The sequence below is a fragment of the Myotis nattereri genome, assembly GCF_964212035.1.
Source record: "Myotis nattereri genome assembly, chromosome: 5".
NCBI classification, from domain to species: Eukaryota; Metazoa; Chordata; class Mammalia; order Chiroptera; family Vespertilionidae; genus Myotis; species Myotis nattereri.
This window is the reverse complement of record NC_138080.1, coordinates 29,153,972-29,171,420: the sequence shown is the minus strand read 5'-3', so window position 1 is coordinate 29,171,420 and position 17,449 is coordinate 29,153,972. Positions and strand designations below refer to the sequence as shown.

At 48.7% G+C, this 17,449-nt stretch overlaps 1 protein-coding gene across 3 annotated transcripts in view; it reads left to right on the top strand.

Moving 5' to 3' along the window:
* The window catches only part of KDM4B (lysine demethylase 4B), a 254,493-nt gene that overhangs the window by 24,017 nt on the left and 213,027 nt on the right, over positions 1–17,449 (top strand). For 2 of the 3 annotated variants that reach the window (XR_013995997.1, XM_081091513.1), the window contains exons 2-3: positions 7,779–7,875; positions 12,865–13,030. Coding sequence is in view for 2 of the 3 variants with exons in the window: in XM_081091513.1 (XP_080947639.1) it covers positions 12,890–13,030 (141 nt within the window). In the remaining variant the exon portion in view is untranslated. Of the gene's footprint in view, positions 1–7,404; positions 7,672–7,778; positions 7,876–12,864; positions 13,031–17,449 lie in introns of those variants that run through there. The other variant, XM_081091512.1, reaches the window with a different exon arrangement.

Here is a 17,449-nt window from a genome sequence, read left to right as displayed (position 1 = left end):
CAGCTGGAACCTTCCCTGGTCCCAGTGCTCTCTTGGAGGTCTGTTCAGTGAGCCCCCACTCTGTTGCCAGGTGCAGCATGTCTGGAGCATAAAGGCCCAAGATCGGATGGTTAGGAGGGGTGGGCATTTTTTAGGGGGTTATTTTTAGGGAGTGGGCATTTAAAAAGAAAGTTGCCAGGTTGTCCTTCATAGAGGCCTTTTGTGGACACTGGGAGCATGGATTGATGAGGGCATCTCACCCAGTGTGTCATCAGATTTGCTTTCTTTGCCTTTGTGAGCCTATTAAATGACAAAGCCCATAACAGCTGCTATGTATTGAGGGTTTACACTGTGCTAGGTTCTCCTTTAAGTGCGTTCTGCCTGTTACCTTATTTAACCCTCCGCAACTCCAGGAGCAGGGCATTCATGTGGTCCCTTCTTTACAGATATAAAACCTGAGGCTCAGAGGTTAGGAACCTGTTCTAGATCACACAGCTCGCTGGGACCAGGCATCTGCGGCCTTTGCTCATCTCCCCGGCCCACCATGACTTCTAGGGAGAAAGCTTGAGAGAACAGAGGCCATACCTTGAGAAGTGTAATCGTCAAAACTATTTATAAGGCTCTACATGTGCCCTGCCACCACTCTCTTTGGGGTTTTAGCCTCTATTCTTCCCCCTTGCTCCATTGCTGTTATGTTGAGTTTCTTCTCCTGTGTTTGTATATCTTGGGGGAAATGTCCATTCAAATTCTTTACGCGTTTGTAAATTAGGTTATTTGTCTTTTTGTTGTTGAACTGTAAAAGTTCTTTATATATTTTCAATACAATTCCCTTATGAGATATAAGATTTGCAAATATCTTCACCCATTCTGTGGGTTGTCTTCACTTTCTTGATTAAGTTCTTTGAAGATCTAAGTCCAATCTATTTTTTTCTTCTACTTGTGCTTTTGTTGTACGTCTAGAAGCCATAGCCTAATCCAAGGTCACAAAGGTTCATTCATTTGTTTTCTTCTAAGAGTTTTATAATTTTAGCTCTTACATTTCGATCTCTGATCCATTTGCGTTAATTTTTTGCCTGCAGTGTGAGTAGGAGTCCAGCTTCATTCTTTTGTATGTGGATGTCCCGTGCAACTATTGAAAGACTGTTCTTTCCCCCATTGAATGGTCTTGACAACCTCATTGAAAATTAACTGACTTTAAATGTGCAAGTTTATTTCTGGACTGTCAACTCTTCTTCCATTGAGTGCTGTGTCCATCTTTATGCCAGTACCACACTGTCTTGATTACTGTAGTTTTGCCAACCTGAGTGATGTCTAGGCCGGGGGTGGACATTAAAGAAAAATGATGTGATGTGGTCCTTAGAGTTCCATGTAAGGAGACTAGAGCCTTCTTTTTTTTTTTTTTATATATATATTTTATTGATTTTTTACAGAGAGGAAGGGAGAGGGATAGAGAGTTAGGAACATCGATGAGAGAGAAACATCGATCAGCTGCCTCCTGCACATCTCCTACTGGGGATGTGCCCGCAACCCAGGTACATGCCCTTGACCGGAATCGAACCCGGGACCTTTCAGTCCGCAGGCCGACGCTCTATCCACTGAGCCAAACCGGTTTCGGCAAGACTAGAGCCTTCTTAATTGGGATCCAGACAACCCGGGGTGCCCGCCACTTCCCTAACTGAGCCTTCACATCTTCTGCAAATCCTTCATTTTCATGGGCATGGAGGATTTGGTGAGATATTTGAAAATAAGAGGCTCTATGCCCAGTAAGCAAAGGCGGATGAAAAATGTCAGTTTTTCAGTTCTAACAGGAAGGATCTGAAACTTGGGTTCAGCAGGTTGGGCCTTTAATGGGCCCTGAAACTGGATTGTAGTGTGGTGTCAGCTTGCTTTTTCTTATCAGTTTGGATTTTTTTACAGCCAGACTCTCCTCTTCCGGCTGAAACCTGCTGTGCAGTGAGCTTCAGAGGACAGAGGTAGAGGTTTTTTATTTTTATTTTTTTGAATTTTTATTTTGAAATAATTTTAGACTTATTGAAATGTTACAAAGACAGTACATAGAGTTCCTGTGTACCTCTCAGCCCCTTCCTGAATGTTCGCTTTTAACCACAGAAGAATGGCACAACATAAATAAGCCAAAAACATGGAGGAATAGTATTTACCAAACCAGGGATTTTATTAGGACTTTACCAGTTGTCTCACTCATGTCCCTTTTCTGCTCCAGGACCCCATCCGGGATGCCACGTCACATCTAGTCATCATGTCTCCTCAGGCTTTTCTGGGCTGCGACCATTTCTCAGTCTTTCCTTTTCTGTCACAACCTTGACACTTTTGTAGAATGTCCCTCAGCTTTGCCCAGTGTTTCCCATGATCAGATGGAGGTTATGTATTTGTACTTCTCCATGCAGCGTATCAATGTCCCATCACTGGGGGTGTCAGTTTTGATCCCTTGGGTAAGGTGGTGCCATCCAGGAGTCTGCACTAGAAGGTTACTTTTTCCCTTTGGGATTTTGAGACAATGCAACACCCTGTTTCTCTTCAAACTTCTGCCTGTGGATTTCAGATCAAGAACAATTAATTACATGCAACAGTATACTCTGGCCTTCTCATGGAGACATGCATCACCCTCAGTCCTTCTCCATTTATGAATTAGAGTTCTTTTGTAGAAGAGGGCTTCCCCCTTTCAAATTTTATACCAATAAAGACCTTTGCATATTTATTTTATCTGCAGGTTATAATCCAGCACAATCACTATTTATCATGTTGCCCGACTGATCCTTGCTTTGGTCGTAGGGCGCCCCTTCTCCTTCCTGTTTGGCTCCCAAGTCCTTCCTTCATGTCCTTCTCCTCTAGTGTGGGCTTCCTTCCTCCCTGCCCCCACGAGATGCTCAGGTGGACCGCTTCTCCAAGGAGCCTATGTTCCCTGTGTTGGAGAATGGTATTAAAAACTGTCGTCTGGCCACTGAGTACACTCTCAGTGCTGGGCGTGTCATAGCTTCCCAGGCCTGTCAGTTGACAAAGCTTGGAGATGTGAATATCAACCTGTGATTCTGTGCCCCTCTGTATTTATATCTGTGTCCATCTATCTGTAGATACATATTTTTTAAAAAACCCATGAGTTCATACTGATCGGACAATAGAGTGTTCAAGTTGTGGGTTGTTCTGAGGCTTTGAGTAGCTTCCCTGCACTGAGAGGCACAGAGAACCTCCAGGATTCAGTAGGCAGCGGGATACACCTGCTCCTTTTGGGGGCCACTTGGGGCTTATGGGCTTATAGGCAGATTAGGGAGCTGAGCCCTCCTAGGTCAGCCGAGTGTACAGGTGATGGCTCCCTTCTCTGGTCCATGGGATGCTCAGTCAGCTTTCTGCCTCTTGGACCTCAGGCCTAGCTAGCTCTAGGGCAGGAATGGGTAGTGTGGCATGGTGTAGATTCAGCCCCTGGACCCACCCTAAGGGTCAGCCTTGGGCAGTCGAGAGCTGGGGACCCAGATACGTCTTCCTAGGGTGTGTGGCCAAGCTGTGGAGTCCCAGCGACGCCACTAGTCAATGGCAGTTCCTGGTGCCTCAGTGTTTAGGTATCGCCAGCTCTTTGGTTTCTGCTTTTTTTCCTTTCCGGCCCCACTGCCTGCCCTTTGCAGAGGGGGTGGAGAAGTAAGCCACTGTGCCTGCTGCTTTCGTCAGCATCTGCGGGCTCGGGCGGGCACATCAGAATAACAACGTCATCTGGTAGTCAGACTGCGCCTTTTTAAAGGAGAAATGGCCAGACTGCGCTTTTTTAGGGGCATTGGTGTTTGATGCCTTGGCTTTTACCTGCTGCAACCGGACTCCCTCTTGAGTTCTATTCTTAGCGCCCCAGATTTCCCAGGACCCACAGCGAGGTCAGCAGCTAGGCTGGGCCAGCCTGGGCAGCAGGAGGCATGAGACCCAGGCTGCTTGGGCCTTTTGGATTTGTTTTTCTTTTTGAAAATTACTTTGACTTTATTTTTTAAACAGTTTAGATTTTATAGAGAAATTAAGCAGATAGAGTTCTCATAAACAACCTCCCCTTCGTTTCCTTATTAATGAACATGTTATATTAGGCTGGTATATTTGTCAAAATTAATAAATATATTCTTATTAATTAAAGTTCATACTATATTCAGATTTCCTCAGTTTTCCCTAATGTCTTTTCTCTGTCCCAGGATACCATTCAGCATCTCACATGACATTTAGTTATCACATGTCTTTAGACTCCTCTCAGCTGTGACAGCTTTTTAGATTTTTCTTGTTTTTGGTGACTTCGGCAGTTTTGAGGAGGATTGGTCAAGGATTTTGTGGGAAGTTTCTAAATCGGGGTTTGTTTGGTGTTTTTCTCATGGTTAGACTAGGTGATGTGTTCTGAGAGGAAGACCCCAGAGGTGAAGGGCCCTTTTCATCCTATCATGTCAAGGGTCATATGTCACTTTGACTTATTACTGTTAATGTTGACCTTGATCCCCTGACTGAATTGTGATTGCCAGGTTTCTCTACTGTAAAGTCACTCCCCATTTGGGAAGTAAGTCACTCTATGCAGTTCGCACATAGGAGTCCTCTGATCCCTCCCCCCTGGCTGCCTTGTGTCAAGCAAGTCTGTGGCTCAGTCTGAGGCCAGGCCTCTGCATCCCAGAGCCTGCAGGGGAGCCTTCAGAGGAGCAGTGGACGTGGCTGAGCCTGGACTTGGTTCCTTGTAGACATAGGTCAGGGTGGATAGAGGCCTTGCCTCAACCTGTGGCCTGAGGACTGGGCCTTGACCTCAGCCCTAGAGCTTCTAGCCTTCTGGCTTGGGGGTTGGTGCTTTTGGCCCCCAAAGTATGAACCCACAGTCTGGGTGGCCCAGCAGCCATGGGCAGCAGCAGATTGGGGTCTGTCCAGCTGAGAACCACAAGTGGCTTCTCTGCCTTTTAGACCATGTGTTGGTAGGGGCAGCCTATGTCCAGGAAGGGAGACAGCATGCTAAGAGACAGTTATAAGTGACGGGGGAGACACCTGATCCCATTGAGACACGGATGAGGGATAGGGGCTGGCAGCTCATAGCAGAGGTCTGTGTGGTCAGTGACAATGAAAAGACCCCTCACCTACTCTGTGGTCAAGAAAAGACACATTGTCGCTTGTAGCATTAGTCTCCTTTGCTGCGCTGATAGATGGCCACAGACTTAGTGACTTAAACACACACATTTATTATCTCACAGTTCTGGAGGCTGGAAGTCTGACATGGTCTCACGGGGCCAAGATCAAGGTGTGGTCAAGGCTGGTTCCTTCTGGAGGCTCTAGGGGAGCTCAGTTCTTTGTCATTTCTAGCTTCTGGAGCAAGCATGTCAAACACAAAGGCTAACACGGGCCAATAAACAAGGTGTAAGTGTATGTGAGCTGCGAAAAAAACAAAAGCTTCAATTTTCATAGAAGCGTAAGTTTATTTCAATAGAGACGTGCTGAATACAAAGGGCTGAAATAAATGAGTAATCGTTAACATAAAATAATAGAACATTTAAATAAAATTTAATATTTTTTCTTGAATATTAACTTACCAGACACTGCATAACTGCACAAATTAATAAGCGTAACGCAAATAAACCTAGTTTTCTTGTTCTCTGAAAGTGAAATATTTCCTGTTGCGTGCACACCAAACAAGTCAGTCCAAGACTAATGACGTGGCAATTGGCTGCTAAAATATAAGCTGTTAGTATTAGTGGAGAGAAATGGTGCGCCTGCTGTAAGGGAAAGGACTGCATCATGATTATAGTAACCAGTCATTAGTGAATGTTGTAGTTCGCTATTAATAATTATGTATAACAGGATCTTATAAAAATTAAGTTACAAAATTTTTATTAAAATATTTCTTACATACCATTACATTGGCTGAGCCACAAAAATATTCATTGTCCACGAGTTTGACATGCTTGTCCTAGAGCAGTGATGGCGAACCTATGACACGCGTGTCAGAGGTGACAGGCGAACTCATTTTTTTGGTTGATTTTCTTTGTTAAATGGCATTTAAATATATAAAATAAATATCAAAAATATAAGTCTTTGTTTTACTATGGTTGCAAATATCAACAAATTTCTATATGTGACACGGCACCAGAGTTAAGTTAGGATTTTTCAAAATGCTGACACGCCGAACTCAAAAGGTTTGCCATCACTGTTCTAGAGGAACCTGCACCCCTTGCCTTATGGCCCCTTCCTCCATCTTCATAGCCCGTCATTCTGATCTCTACTTCCATGATCACATCTCCTCTGACCCTCCTGCCTTCCTCTTATAAGGACCCTTGTGATGACAGAGCCCACCTGATAATTCAGGATACTCCTTCCATCTCAAGATCCCTCACTTAATCCCATCTGCAAAGTGTCTGTTGCCCCAGAAGGGAGCATTGCCACATGTTGTGGGGATTCAGAGGTAGACATCCTTGGCAGCTGTTATTCTGCCAGCTACGGCTACATGGAGAGATTTCACAGTAATTGGATCCTCTGACTTCAGTTCTGGCTGATGTCAGGTGCTGGCAGGGCTGTGGAGTGGGGCAGCCTTCAGCTATGCAGGTGGGAGAGGCCCAGGAGCTTTTGGGAGAGCCAGCGACAGCCTACTGTGTCCCGAGGAAGATGTATGCAGCCCTAGCTCCACAAATTTACAGCCTCATGTGGCCTTTCAACCAGGGGTTGTGCCCTGTTAAAAGAAAGTAAAATCACTAAAATGGGTTGTGCCGCTACTTTTAAAAACCAGCTTAAAGTAAGATTTAGAATGTCAGTGTGCATTGTCTGTTATAAGAGTGCTGGTGAAATCCGTGCTATTTAAAACTCTTGGCCAAAACCGGTTTGGCTCAGTGGATAGAGCGTCGGCCTGCGGACTGAAGGGTCCCAGGTTCGATTCCGGTCAAGGGCATGTACCTTGGTTGCGGGCACATCCCCAGTGGGGAGTGTGCAGGAGGCAGCTGATCGATGTTTCTCTCTCATCGATGTTTCTAACTCTCTGTCTCTCTCCTTCCTTCTCTGTAAAAACTCAATAAAATATATTTTAAAAAAAACAAACAAAAAAAAAACTCTTGGTAAATTGGAGAAAGGGTGTGGGATTGAGTTCAAGGGGTAAGCTGCCCTTCCTGGAATGTCAGGCCCATCCTCATGCTCAGGTCTCGTACAGCATGTGCAAAGGTCCAGAGGCAGGGAACATCTGGTAGACCCTGTGCCATTGTGGTTCATGTGTCTGGAGAGCTGTGGGGAGATATGGGTGGGAGGGCTGGTGAATTGGGGTAACTGTAGCCCAGATTGTCAAAGGTCCTGGGGCCAAACCCAAGTTAAAAGTTTTGTGCTGTATCCATTCCACAGGTACTGGACTGTCTCTGCCCAACTAGCTTCTAGGTTGGGACCCAGCCCTGGTGGGGTCTGCACAGCCCTTGCCAGGCTCCCCCAGTGTGCACCTTATGGGGGTGCAGGTGGTGGTCGCCGTGCGGCATTGTCCATGTGAGTGTCCTCCTTGGAGGGTGCTTTCCCCGGCTTCAGGAGTTCACAGGAGGCAGAACTTATTGTAAACCTCCCAGAAACTGCCTGTACCTTAAGGTTTCTAAAAGCTTCTCTGATTTAATTTGTTCCTGGAGATCCTTGCTTTCTCAGATGCTGATTTGTGGAAGATGAGCTTAAAACGGTTGTGTTCCTGCAAAGTGGCAAGGATTTGGATACATCTGAATAAAGGCAAGAGTGTTCTTGGGCTACATGCCACTGTTAGGAGTGTAATGTGGATTTTAGACTTAAGCATGTGATAAATGTAGTTAATCATGCTTTTATTTTGTGCATTTTAGGAACCATCACCATTGCAGGAACCTGACAGAATCCAAGCCATTTACTAGAGCATCTCTCATTGCAGCCTCACCATCGTAATATACCAGGAACTTTCAAGTAAGTGCAAGACCAAGGTCCCAAAGGCCACAGCCTCCTCCCAGGTGCCTGTGAGGCTGCATGCTGTGGGGACAAGGTAGCCCCATGTGATTCTGAGTTCTTGGGGTCTCCAGGGTCTGCCTGCCTTTAGACAGAGGAGCTTAGAACCCTCTAGGAGTGGCTCTGCTGGGTGTCTCTTTTCTAGTCTGCATACTCTATGTTTGTCCTCTCGAAGCCCCAAGAACCACTGAGAGTTTTTATTGATTCTGGGGTTGCCTAGGACGGCCTGCTCTGTCGTTCGAATCAGGTGGGATACCACTTCTGGGCTTTCTGAGGCCCTATTCACCCCACCCCACAACCTGCAGAGGATGGTGACCAGTCACAGCCAAGGGTGGTGAGGTGGGGGTATTTAAAATGAAAGATTCTTTTTAAATGGATTTAAAAGAATCCCATTACCCAGCTGCTTCTAGGTGTCAACTCCAGGCTGTCCACCTTCTCCTATACTTTTCTAATAAACCAGGGACAGAGGACAGAGGGTTTCAAGGTGGTGGCCTCTGGCCCTAACTGGTTTGGCTCAGTGGCTAGAGTGTCGGCCTGTGGACTGAAGGGTCCTGGGTTTGATCCCGATCAAGGGCACATGCCCAGGTTGCAGGCTCGATCCCGAGTAGGGGGCATGCAGGAGGCAGCCGATCAATGATTCTCTCTCATCATTGATGTTTCTACCTCTTTCTCCCTCTCCCTTCCTCTCTGAAATCAATATAAATAAAAAAATAAAGTGGTGGCCTCTTTATTTATGGTATCCCAAGGTGGTCACTGGTAAGAAGAGAGGAAACAAGCTAATCACCTCCCAGCTCACACCCATGGGGGTGACAGGTTGGAGGACAAACAGTCCTGTTCACTCCCTGCCACGTTGGCTGCTCCCAGTGGTCTAAGAAAGGCTGCCTCGAATTCCATATTCCGTGTTGACCTCAGATGCAGGCCACATGGCTAATTAGGGCCAGGTGTGGACTAGAACTCGGTATTTTCAAATGCATTGAAAACCCCAAACCATTTTTCAGAAAAAGTGATTCTGCATGCGCATCCCACGGCTGTTGCACCGTGACTATAAACCTAGTGACTGCAAACAACCCATATTCATTCCCTGACAGTTCTGGGGTCAGAAGTCTGGAGTGAGTTTTATGGGGCTTTAGGTGTTGGCAGGGCTGCTCCTTCTGAAGACTTCAGGGCAGAATTGATTTCTTGGAGTTTTTTCAGTTTTCCACTCTTCAGGGCCCCTTCCTCGAATCACTTCAGCCTCTGCCTCCATTGCTCTGTCATCCAGTCTTCATCTCTCTCCCTCTTATAAGGACCCTTGTGATGACACTGGGCCCCCTGAGGATTTCCAGGACTATCCCCATCTCAGGGTCCTTCACTTAATCCATCTGCAAAGTCCTTTTGCCATGGAAGGGAGTGTATTCACAGTCTAAATTAGAATGTAGATGTCTTGGGGAAGTGATGGTGTATTATCCTGCTGATCATAATTTCGTCTAAACCACCAAATTCTTCTGCAGTGGTGCTACCGTCTTAACATTCCCACCTGATTATATCAGTGTTCCAATTTCTCCACATCCTCATCAACAATTCTCCTTGTCTGTTTTTTCTCGTTCTAGCCATCCTAGTGGGGATGAGTGGTATCTCACTGTGGTTTCGATTTGCATTTCCGCGTTGGCTAACATGTTCAGCCCCTTTTTACCTGCTTGTTGACCTTTTGTGTATATTCAAGTCCTTGGCCCACTTTTTAATTGGGCTGTTTGTTTCTGTATATTGGGTTGTCAGAGCCCTGCTTTTTGGCATGGCTCTGTCTGGTAAGGAGCACATCCCTCTTCCTGACTGTGCTGCGAACTCCCTCCCTGGGGCTTTCCCTGTCCTTTGCCCCTCCCCCATGTTTCCAGTGAACCAGAAGATTGGCCCAGGACTGGCATCCAAATTCCTTTTTTATTTTTTAAATATGCCCATATATGATTTTTTATTTGCCCTCACTCAAAAAAATGTGTCAAGGGTTATGGAGTGTTGGGATTACAAACCATTTTAATTTTCTTCCTTATATTTACGTACTAAAACAGTTCATTTCAAAAGGCATGAATAAGAGAGAAAAAAAATCCTATGGAATTTACCATGGAGCTGAATCTGGATGAATCTGGTGGTTGGAGTAGAGCATCTCTTGCCAGTGTGCATATGCAGAATACTCTACCTGCTGTCTCAGCATCTGCTTTTCCACCTCCTGGATGGAAAACTCATCTCTGTGTCATGATTTTTGACATGAGAGAGAGCGCTCATGTGGGCAGGGCCCCGGGGCTGCCCCAGCTCTGCCTGGGACAAGCTGGTCCTGGGGAGGAGACTGTCACTTCCCACCAGTGGCGCCGGGTATTTGGGTGGATGGGTGGGAGGTGGCCTCTGCAAGAGGCTCTTGTCCCCCTCCCCTGCGGGCCACTCGGGAGCCAGCCTCAGAAGAGAGGCAGCCAGCTGGCCAGGACTGGCCGAACTCAACATGAGAGCTGTTAGGTGTGGGTAGGTGTTGGCACCTGCCACTCACTAGGGTGGGAGAGAGGTGGGAGATTCTGGCTGTCTCAGCAGAGTCTGGCTGGGCATCTGGCCCTACCACCTACTTGCCAAGTGGCTTAGGCATGTGACCTCCCTTCGTGGGGTCCTGTGTCCTCAGTGAACTATGAAAAATGGGCTCATTGTGTAGAGTGGACAAGTCACCCGTGTGAAATGCATAGAACAGGGCTGGGGGCCTCTGAAGTGCTGATTTGTACACTGCCTCCAGATCTGGGCACCGGTGGCCATGGCAGACTGAGGGACCAGCTTCTGGACTTTTGCCTGGCCATCAAGGGCTTTGGACCAGGGGCTGAGGCGGGTCAATCATGTCAGGCAGCAGGCCTCCGAGGACGAATCAGATGGTCCATGTCCATGTGGTATAGGTGGGTGGCCTATTGCTGTGTACAGGCGGAGGCCCTGACCTCCCCAGTGGGTGTGGAAAATCTCGAGGGATGTTGAAGTGGGATGGACAGGAATGGGTGGCTAGGATGGTGGGAATGTGAGGAAGGCCAGCTAGCTCTCCTGTTTTGGTGTCTCATTTGAGGTCCTGGCCCATGGAGCCCTCTCCTGCCCTTCCTTGTTCTCCCACCATAGCCGTTAGCACAGCTCAGAACCACACTAATGTGCACAATAGTATTGGGGTCAGGATCTGTCTCCCCAGGACAGATGTGCTGTCCTGTCTGCCTCTGTGCAGTGAAGGCCCACAGTGAGCCCTGTGTGGCTACATCTGGGCTGGAGGGGAGAGGGCAGGTAGGCTTGGGGCTCAGGTGGGGTGGGTGGGGGTCCCAGGTGGGGATTCAGGTCCTGGGCCCTGGCTGCAGGCAAGGGGCCGTCTGGCATGGCATGGTGGTCAGTCTTAAAGACTGGTCAGGGCTCCAGAGGGGCAGCCTGGCTGAGGCTGGGACTTTCTGGTGCCTGCTGCTCCCTAGGAGGGATTGTGACAACCCCTTTCCTTTTATGAACCGTGTGTTCTTGGTGGTTCTGTGTGATCCCGCCCAGAGCTGCTGTCAGACGTCACAGGCTCGTGACCTGCCTTGCACACTTCAGCTTTGTGGCTGCCCCTTGAGAAAACTTGAGACTTGTTGTGGTCACAGGGTCATGGTGGGTCCCAGCCTGGATGCAGCAGTGAAGCAGTGACAGCTCCCCGCCCTCACCCCCACCCTTATGTCAGGATCCTCCGGTGCCCTTGCCAGCAATCCAGCGCGAGTCTGGCCCTCAGAGGGGGGCTTTAGCTGCTGTCCCCCTGGCCCCAACCTCATGTGTCCCAGGTATGGGATGGGGTGTTAGGGGCAAGGCCAGAACAGGGTACCTGTGAGCCTGGGGCCTCCAGATCGCTTCCAGGGGAAAATGACTTCCTCAGTGGCAAATCCTGGGTTTGTGCTGCCCTCTAGTGCCCTCTGCAGGCATCACCTTTTGGAAGCATCTTGTCACCCCTCCCCCGCCCCTTTCTGGGACCACTGGGCTTCTTGGGTTTCTCATTCCCCAGCTCACTTTGGGGTGGGTTGAGGTGAACTTGGTTAAATTGTTTTCGAAGTTCTCAGGTCTGTGTGTACTTGGATTCTGACTTTTTCCAAATCCTGGTGGGAGTCTAGTCTTTTGAACCTGGAGAATTTAATCAGCCAGCAGGGACCCTTCCCAGAATCTGTCACTGAGCCTCTTCCTGCTCAGGGTGGGCCACCGACAACCACACTGGGTCCCCTTAACTCCAGAGACAGGAGGGGGCCATTCCATTCTGCACCCTTCTCCCCGAGAGGAGCTCTGGTTCCCAGTTATCTTCAGGCGCCTGCCGTGAATCTTAGAGTGCATGACATAGCACGGTCTCCCCTCTGTGCCAAAATGTCCAGGCATGGTTATGACTGAGGGTGCCTTGGAGCCTCTGATTGCAGGCAAGGAGCCATTCTGGCCGGCCTTCTACCCTCTGGTTCCTGCCTGGGGCTTCCCATGGGTCCCTGGGCCTGGGTTCACTGACAGCAGCCAGGCCAGTCCTGGAGCGACCCACATATTGCTCGGGGTGGGCCCTGCCTGGAGTTGTGGTTCCCCTGCTTGCAGGCTGGTACCTCAAAAGAAGGCAGACTCACACACAACCTCACTTACCTTGCAGAACCTGTCACGTGATCCGATGTCTCTGCATGTCCAGCTCCAAAGGACATACATTGATTTGAGTCCCTGAAACGAAAAGCTTTTATTTCCTAGGCCCCCAGCTTAAAATTAGTGCTCTGGCTTCCAGTATCACGTTGGCTTTTGGAACTAGGACACCTCTGTTTTTAATTAGTTGAAGTCATCTTGGTCTTTTGTGCCAGAGCAGAGCAAGGCAGTCTCCTCTCTGCCCCGCGTTGCTTCCTGGGGCCCCGGGTACTTTTACTGTGGTCTATGGAGCAGGGCACCCGCTGGTGGCAGCACCGCCTGCTCACGCTCTTCTGTCTTCCCTCACAGGTGTGGCGGTGTCTCAGCTGCAACCATGGGGTCTGAGGATCATGGGGCCCAGAACCCCAGTTGTAAAATCATGACATTTCGCCCAACTATGGAAGAATTTAAGGACTTCAACAAATACGTGGCCTACATCGAGTCCCAGGGAGCCCACCGGGCAGGCCTGGCCAAGGTGGGTGACAGACATCCTAGCCCCGCGCAGCTTCTCTGTGTGTGTCCATGTCCAAAGGTGCTGCACCCATTAACCTGTTCACTGATCCATTTTGACCTCATTTATTACAAACAGGACAGGGTTCTTTCCCTGTGCCAGACACTGTTCTAAGCACTGGAATTCATAATCGACTCACACCGCCCCTGTCCCTGCAGGGGTTGGCAGGCTGGGGCAGAGACAGCACTGTGCTGAGCCCAGCCCAGCGGGCAGTGGCCACCAGGGCATCATGGCAGCAAGTCTCACCCCACTCGGGGAGAAGGAGGTCTAGATTCTGGGGAGGCTTCCAGGCAGTTGATGCCAGGAAGGCCTGAGGTTTTGCCTTTATATTCTTAGTGAAACAAGGTGTGTTTTTATTGTTGCTTTTTTGGAGATAGTATACACAGGGGAGGCAAATTCAAACAGTGCAAGAGGGCAGAGAGTGACGAATGAGTCTCTTCCTCCCATCTCCCAGCTCCTATCCCTGGAAGCAACATGGTTACCATCCTGTCTCTTCCTTGGCATATTATACACATACGTGTGCATGTGTGAAAGCAGACAGACACACAAGCTCATCCTGTGTCTCTCTTTTTCCTTTTGTGTGTGTGTGTGTGTGTGTGTGTGTGTGTGTGTGAGTGAATCTTTACCCGAGGATATTTTTTCCATTGATTGTTTTTAGGAGAGAGTGGAAAGGTGGAAGGATTGGGAGAGGGCTGAGAGAGAGAGGAGAGAGAGAGAGAGAGAAACATGGATGTAAGAGACACATTGGTTGTTTCCCACATGGGCCCCAACTGGGGCTGGGGATGGAACCTGCAACACAGGTACATGCCCATGACCAGGAATCGAACCCATGACCCTTTGGTACTCAGGCCAAAATTCTAACCACTGAGCACACCGGCCAGGGCCTGTGTCTCTTTTTAATATAAATGGCTTTTCCTTCCTTCCTTCCTTCCTTCCTTCCTTCCTTCCTTCCTTCCTTCCTTTTTTTCAAGTCCTCATTGGAGAATATGTTTTTACTGATTTTAGACAGAGTAGAAGGGGAAGGGAGACAGAGAGAAACATCAGTGTAAGAGAAAAACATTGGTCGGTTGTTTCCCTTATTACCCCAGACCAGGGATCGAACTGGCAACCTAGATATGTGCCCTGACTGTGAATGAAACCAGCTGCCTTTTGGTGTATGGGATGACACTCCAACTAACTGAGCCATCCGGCCAGGGCATGGCTATGTTTTTCATGTTCATGTGAACCTGTGTGTGGCATTACTCACCTAATGATGGGGAAGGTTTGTAACATGTTTGCTTAGGGTTCTACTAGTTGCTTCCTGGATGAGTATCACTTTATCTAAGATTCCTAGTTGTCTATTCCTTAAATCAGGAGGTTGGTAAATGTTTTCTACAAAGAGCCTGATAGTATTTTTTCAGCCCTGCCAGCTGATAGTTTCTGTCTCCACCACTTAGTTCTGCTGCCTTAGATGAGCCGTAAACCAACGGGCGTGCTGTGCATGAGTAAAACTTTATTTATGGACACTGAAATGTGAATTTCACAGAACTTTTACTTGTCCCGAAATATTCTTCTTTTAAAATATTTCCCCAACCATCTACGAAAGAAAAACAACAACAGTAAAAATACACCAAACAAAGCAACACATTCTTAGCTCGCAGTCTGTACAAAAGCAGACAGCTGGTGAGATTTGTACCACAGACTGCGGTTCGCTACCTCCTCCTCCCCTACCCCTGTTTTTGGTTGGTTTTGTTACTAATACCAGTTCTGGTCCTGGTGACATCCATACCTTCAACCTCAGCCTCAGGAGAAAGGAGAGCAGTGTGCCTGCAGCACCTTTCCCTCCCCTCCCCTCAGGATTTTTAGTCATATTATACCTGATAATATAGACAACACAGAGTACTTTATCTCGTTTGGGAACCATGGCTGCCACTGCCATTTTAACTTCAATTCTCCCTTTATATGGCTTCAGTGCTCACCGTCAGTGTCTTACTCGCCTGCAGTTTCTCATCTCATGAGAGAAGGGCTCTGGAAACGCAGTGCCTGGGGTTCTAGCAAGTTCAGAAGCGTTCATTTGGGGCTTTTCTGCCGCCCACCAATCCACAGTCTGGTGTCCATTGTCAGGTGAAACTTTCCTGCCAACCCTCCTGTTGCAGGCCCCCAGTGGGGGGGAGATTCTGAGGCCAACGGAGTCCTGGTGCCTGTGGGGGTGGGGCGTGGGGGTCCCTTCCTTTATCTGCTGTCACCTTGTTTCACTTCTAGTTCGCAGCCAGCCCATCTACCTGCCTTTGGATTCACATCATCTATTATGTCAGGAAACTTGTACTGTTCTGTTGGAAGTACCTTTAAATCCCACCCGACACTCTTCTGCTATCCTTTCACCGCCGTCATTTCTGTCACCCTTCCTTCACTTCTGTGTGATCCACACCATTACCTTCTCTCTCCCCCTCTTCCTCTCCTTCACTGTCTCAGATGCCTTTGAACCCAGATGCCTCTGTTTAGGCTGTTAATTCCAGTGGACCGATTTTTTGCTAATTTATTTGGATCGGTGGGAAACTATTCGGACTGGGGATTTTGTGAGGCAGATATTTTCAGGGTATATTTTCCTTCTGCCTTTTGTTTTGCATGTCCCTTTTCTCTCTTAAGTGGTGTTTTATTTGCCACTTCCTCTCTGATAGTCACCTTTGGATGCGGGAATTCTTTCTAAATCCAGCTGAGGGGGAAGCAGTCTGGGGGTGCAGGCACGGGTTCTGGTGATTAGGGTCACAGCGACACACGTGTGCACACGTGTCCCTTCTTCCATCTAGCAGGGACAGGGTGTGGTGCCTCTAGTCCCTCAGTGGCCTCCCTGCCACTCTGGGGACAGATGGATCCAAGGAAGCAGGGGCTTTGTCCCTGGGCACCTCCCATTTTTTTCAAAGGTGGATCCTTGGCTCTCAGGCTGCTGGTCTCTATGGAAAAGGGTTATGATGTCCTGCTGGCCTGACATGGATGTCCCCCTACCCTGGTCTCATCAGCCTTGATTGCTCTTCTCTGTGTGTATGTGCATGTGTGTGAATGTGTGTGCATATGTGTATGTGTGCACACGTGTGTGTAGGGGTTTCCTTCTTTCATAAAAGCTGTATTTGGTCCCCTCCTCAAAAGCTCTGTGAGGCTCAGTAGAGCTGGGTGGGAGTGGGTGTTCAGCAGGCACAGGTACAGTCAGGGCCGCGGCTAGAATCGGCTGTGGGTGTGTGGGAACCCCACTCTGGGGCCATCAGGCAGCCCAGTCATATTCCTCAGCTACTCTGCATATACTCTGAGGCCCGTGCCCAGTGGGTCCCTGCCTCCCACAGACCAGGGCTGGGAGCCTCCCTAGGCTGCTTGGGAAGCTCGGGGGCGGGAGGAGCCAGGGAAGGGTGGTGGGGCAATGGGACTGTGTAGGGTCCTATGGGAGGGGTCAAGGTGCTCTGGTGCCCAGGTGCATCCCTGAGGACAGTCCTGAAGGTAGACAATGCCCTAGTTGCTCTCAGCTGCCAGGCCTGCCCCATGAAGAGTGGCTTTGGGACCAGGTAGTTTTTGGGGGTGGGGGGGCAAAGGCTTGCCCCTCACTCTTCCCTCTTGCAGTGTTCCCCACACCTACTACCCCAACCGCACAGACTCCTAGCTTTGCCATACAACTCACACCTAGGCCATTTGCCCAGTGTCCCCTCATTCATTTGAAGTGTGTGGCCTTACTCTGGCTGAACTTGCTCTCCAGGAGCTTTGAGCAAGGGTCAGTCCAGGGCTATACCAGGCAGGGGCACCAGGTGCCGAGTGGGGCCAATCAGAATGCTGGAAGTTCTTTAGGTGACATTCTTCAGATGTCCTTTGCCTGGGATCTCCTTTTATTTTATTTTATTTTTTAAAATATATTTTTATTGATTTCAGAGAGGAAGGGTGAGGGAGAAAGAGATAGAAACATCAATGATGAGAGAGAATCATTGATTGGCTGCCTCCTGCATGCCCCCTACTGGGGGTCGAGCCCACAACCTGGGCATGTGTCCTTGACAGGAATTGACCCTAGAACCCTTTAGTCCACAGGCTGACACTCTATCCACTGAGCCAAACCAGCCAGGGCGGGACCCTCCTTTTAAATCTGATTTTGTAGTGGTGTGAGGGTATTAGGCCAGAAGGGATTTTTCCAGAAGCTCCAGTTTCCAGACCAACTGGAAGTGGCCCTCCTTTCAAGCAGTTTTTCAAAACCTGCTTAGAATGTGTCCAGGAAGGAGTGGTTTACATGTATGCAAACCAGGCATCGCACGTGTGTGTGAGGGTCCCTCCTGGTTGTCAGATGTCTTCACACAGCAGTGTGTGAGGGATGGCATAAATGAAGAAAGTAGCCTCAGGCTCTTGTTTGAAGGTGGGAAATTTGGAAGTGACATA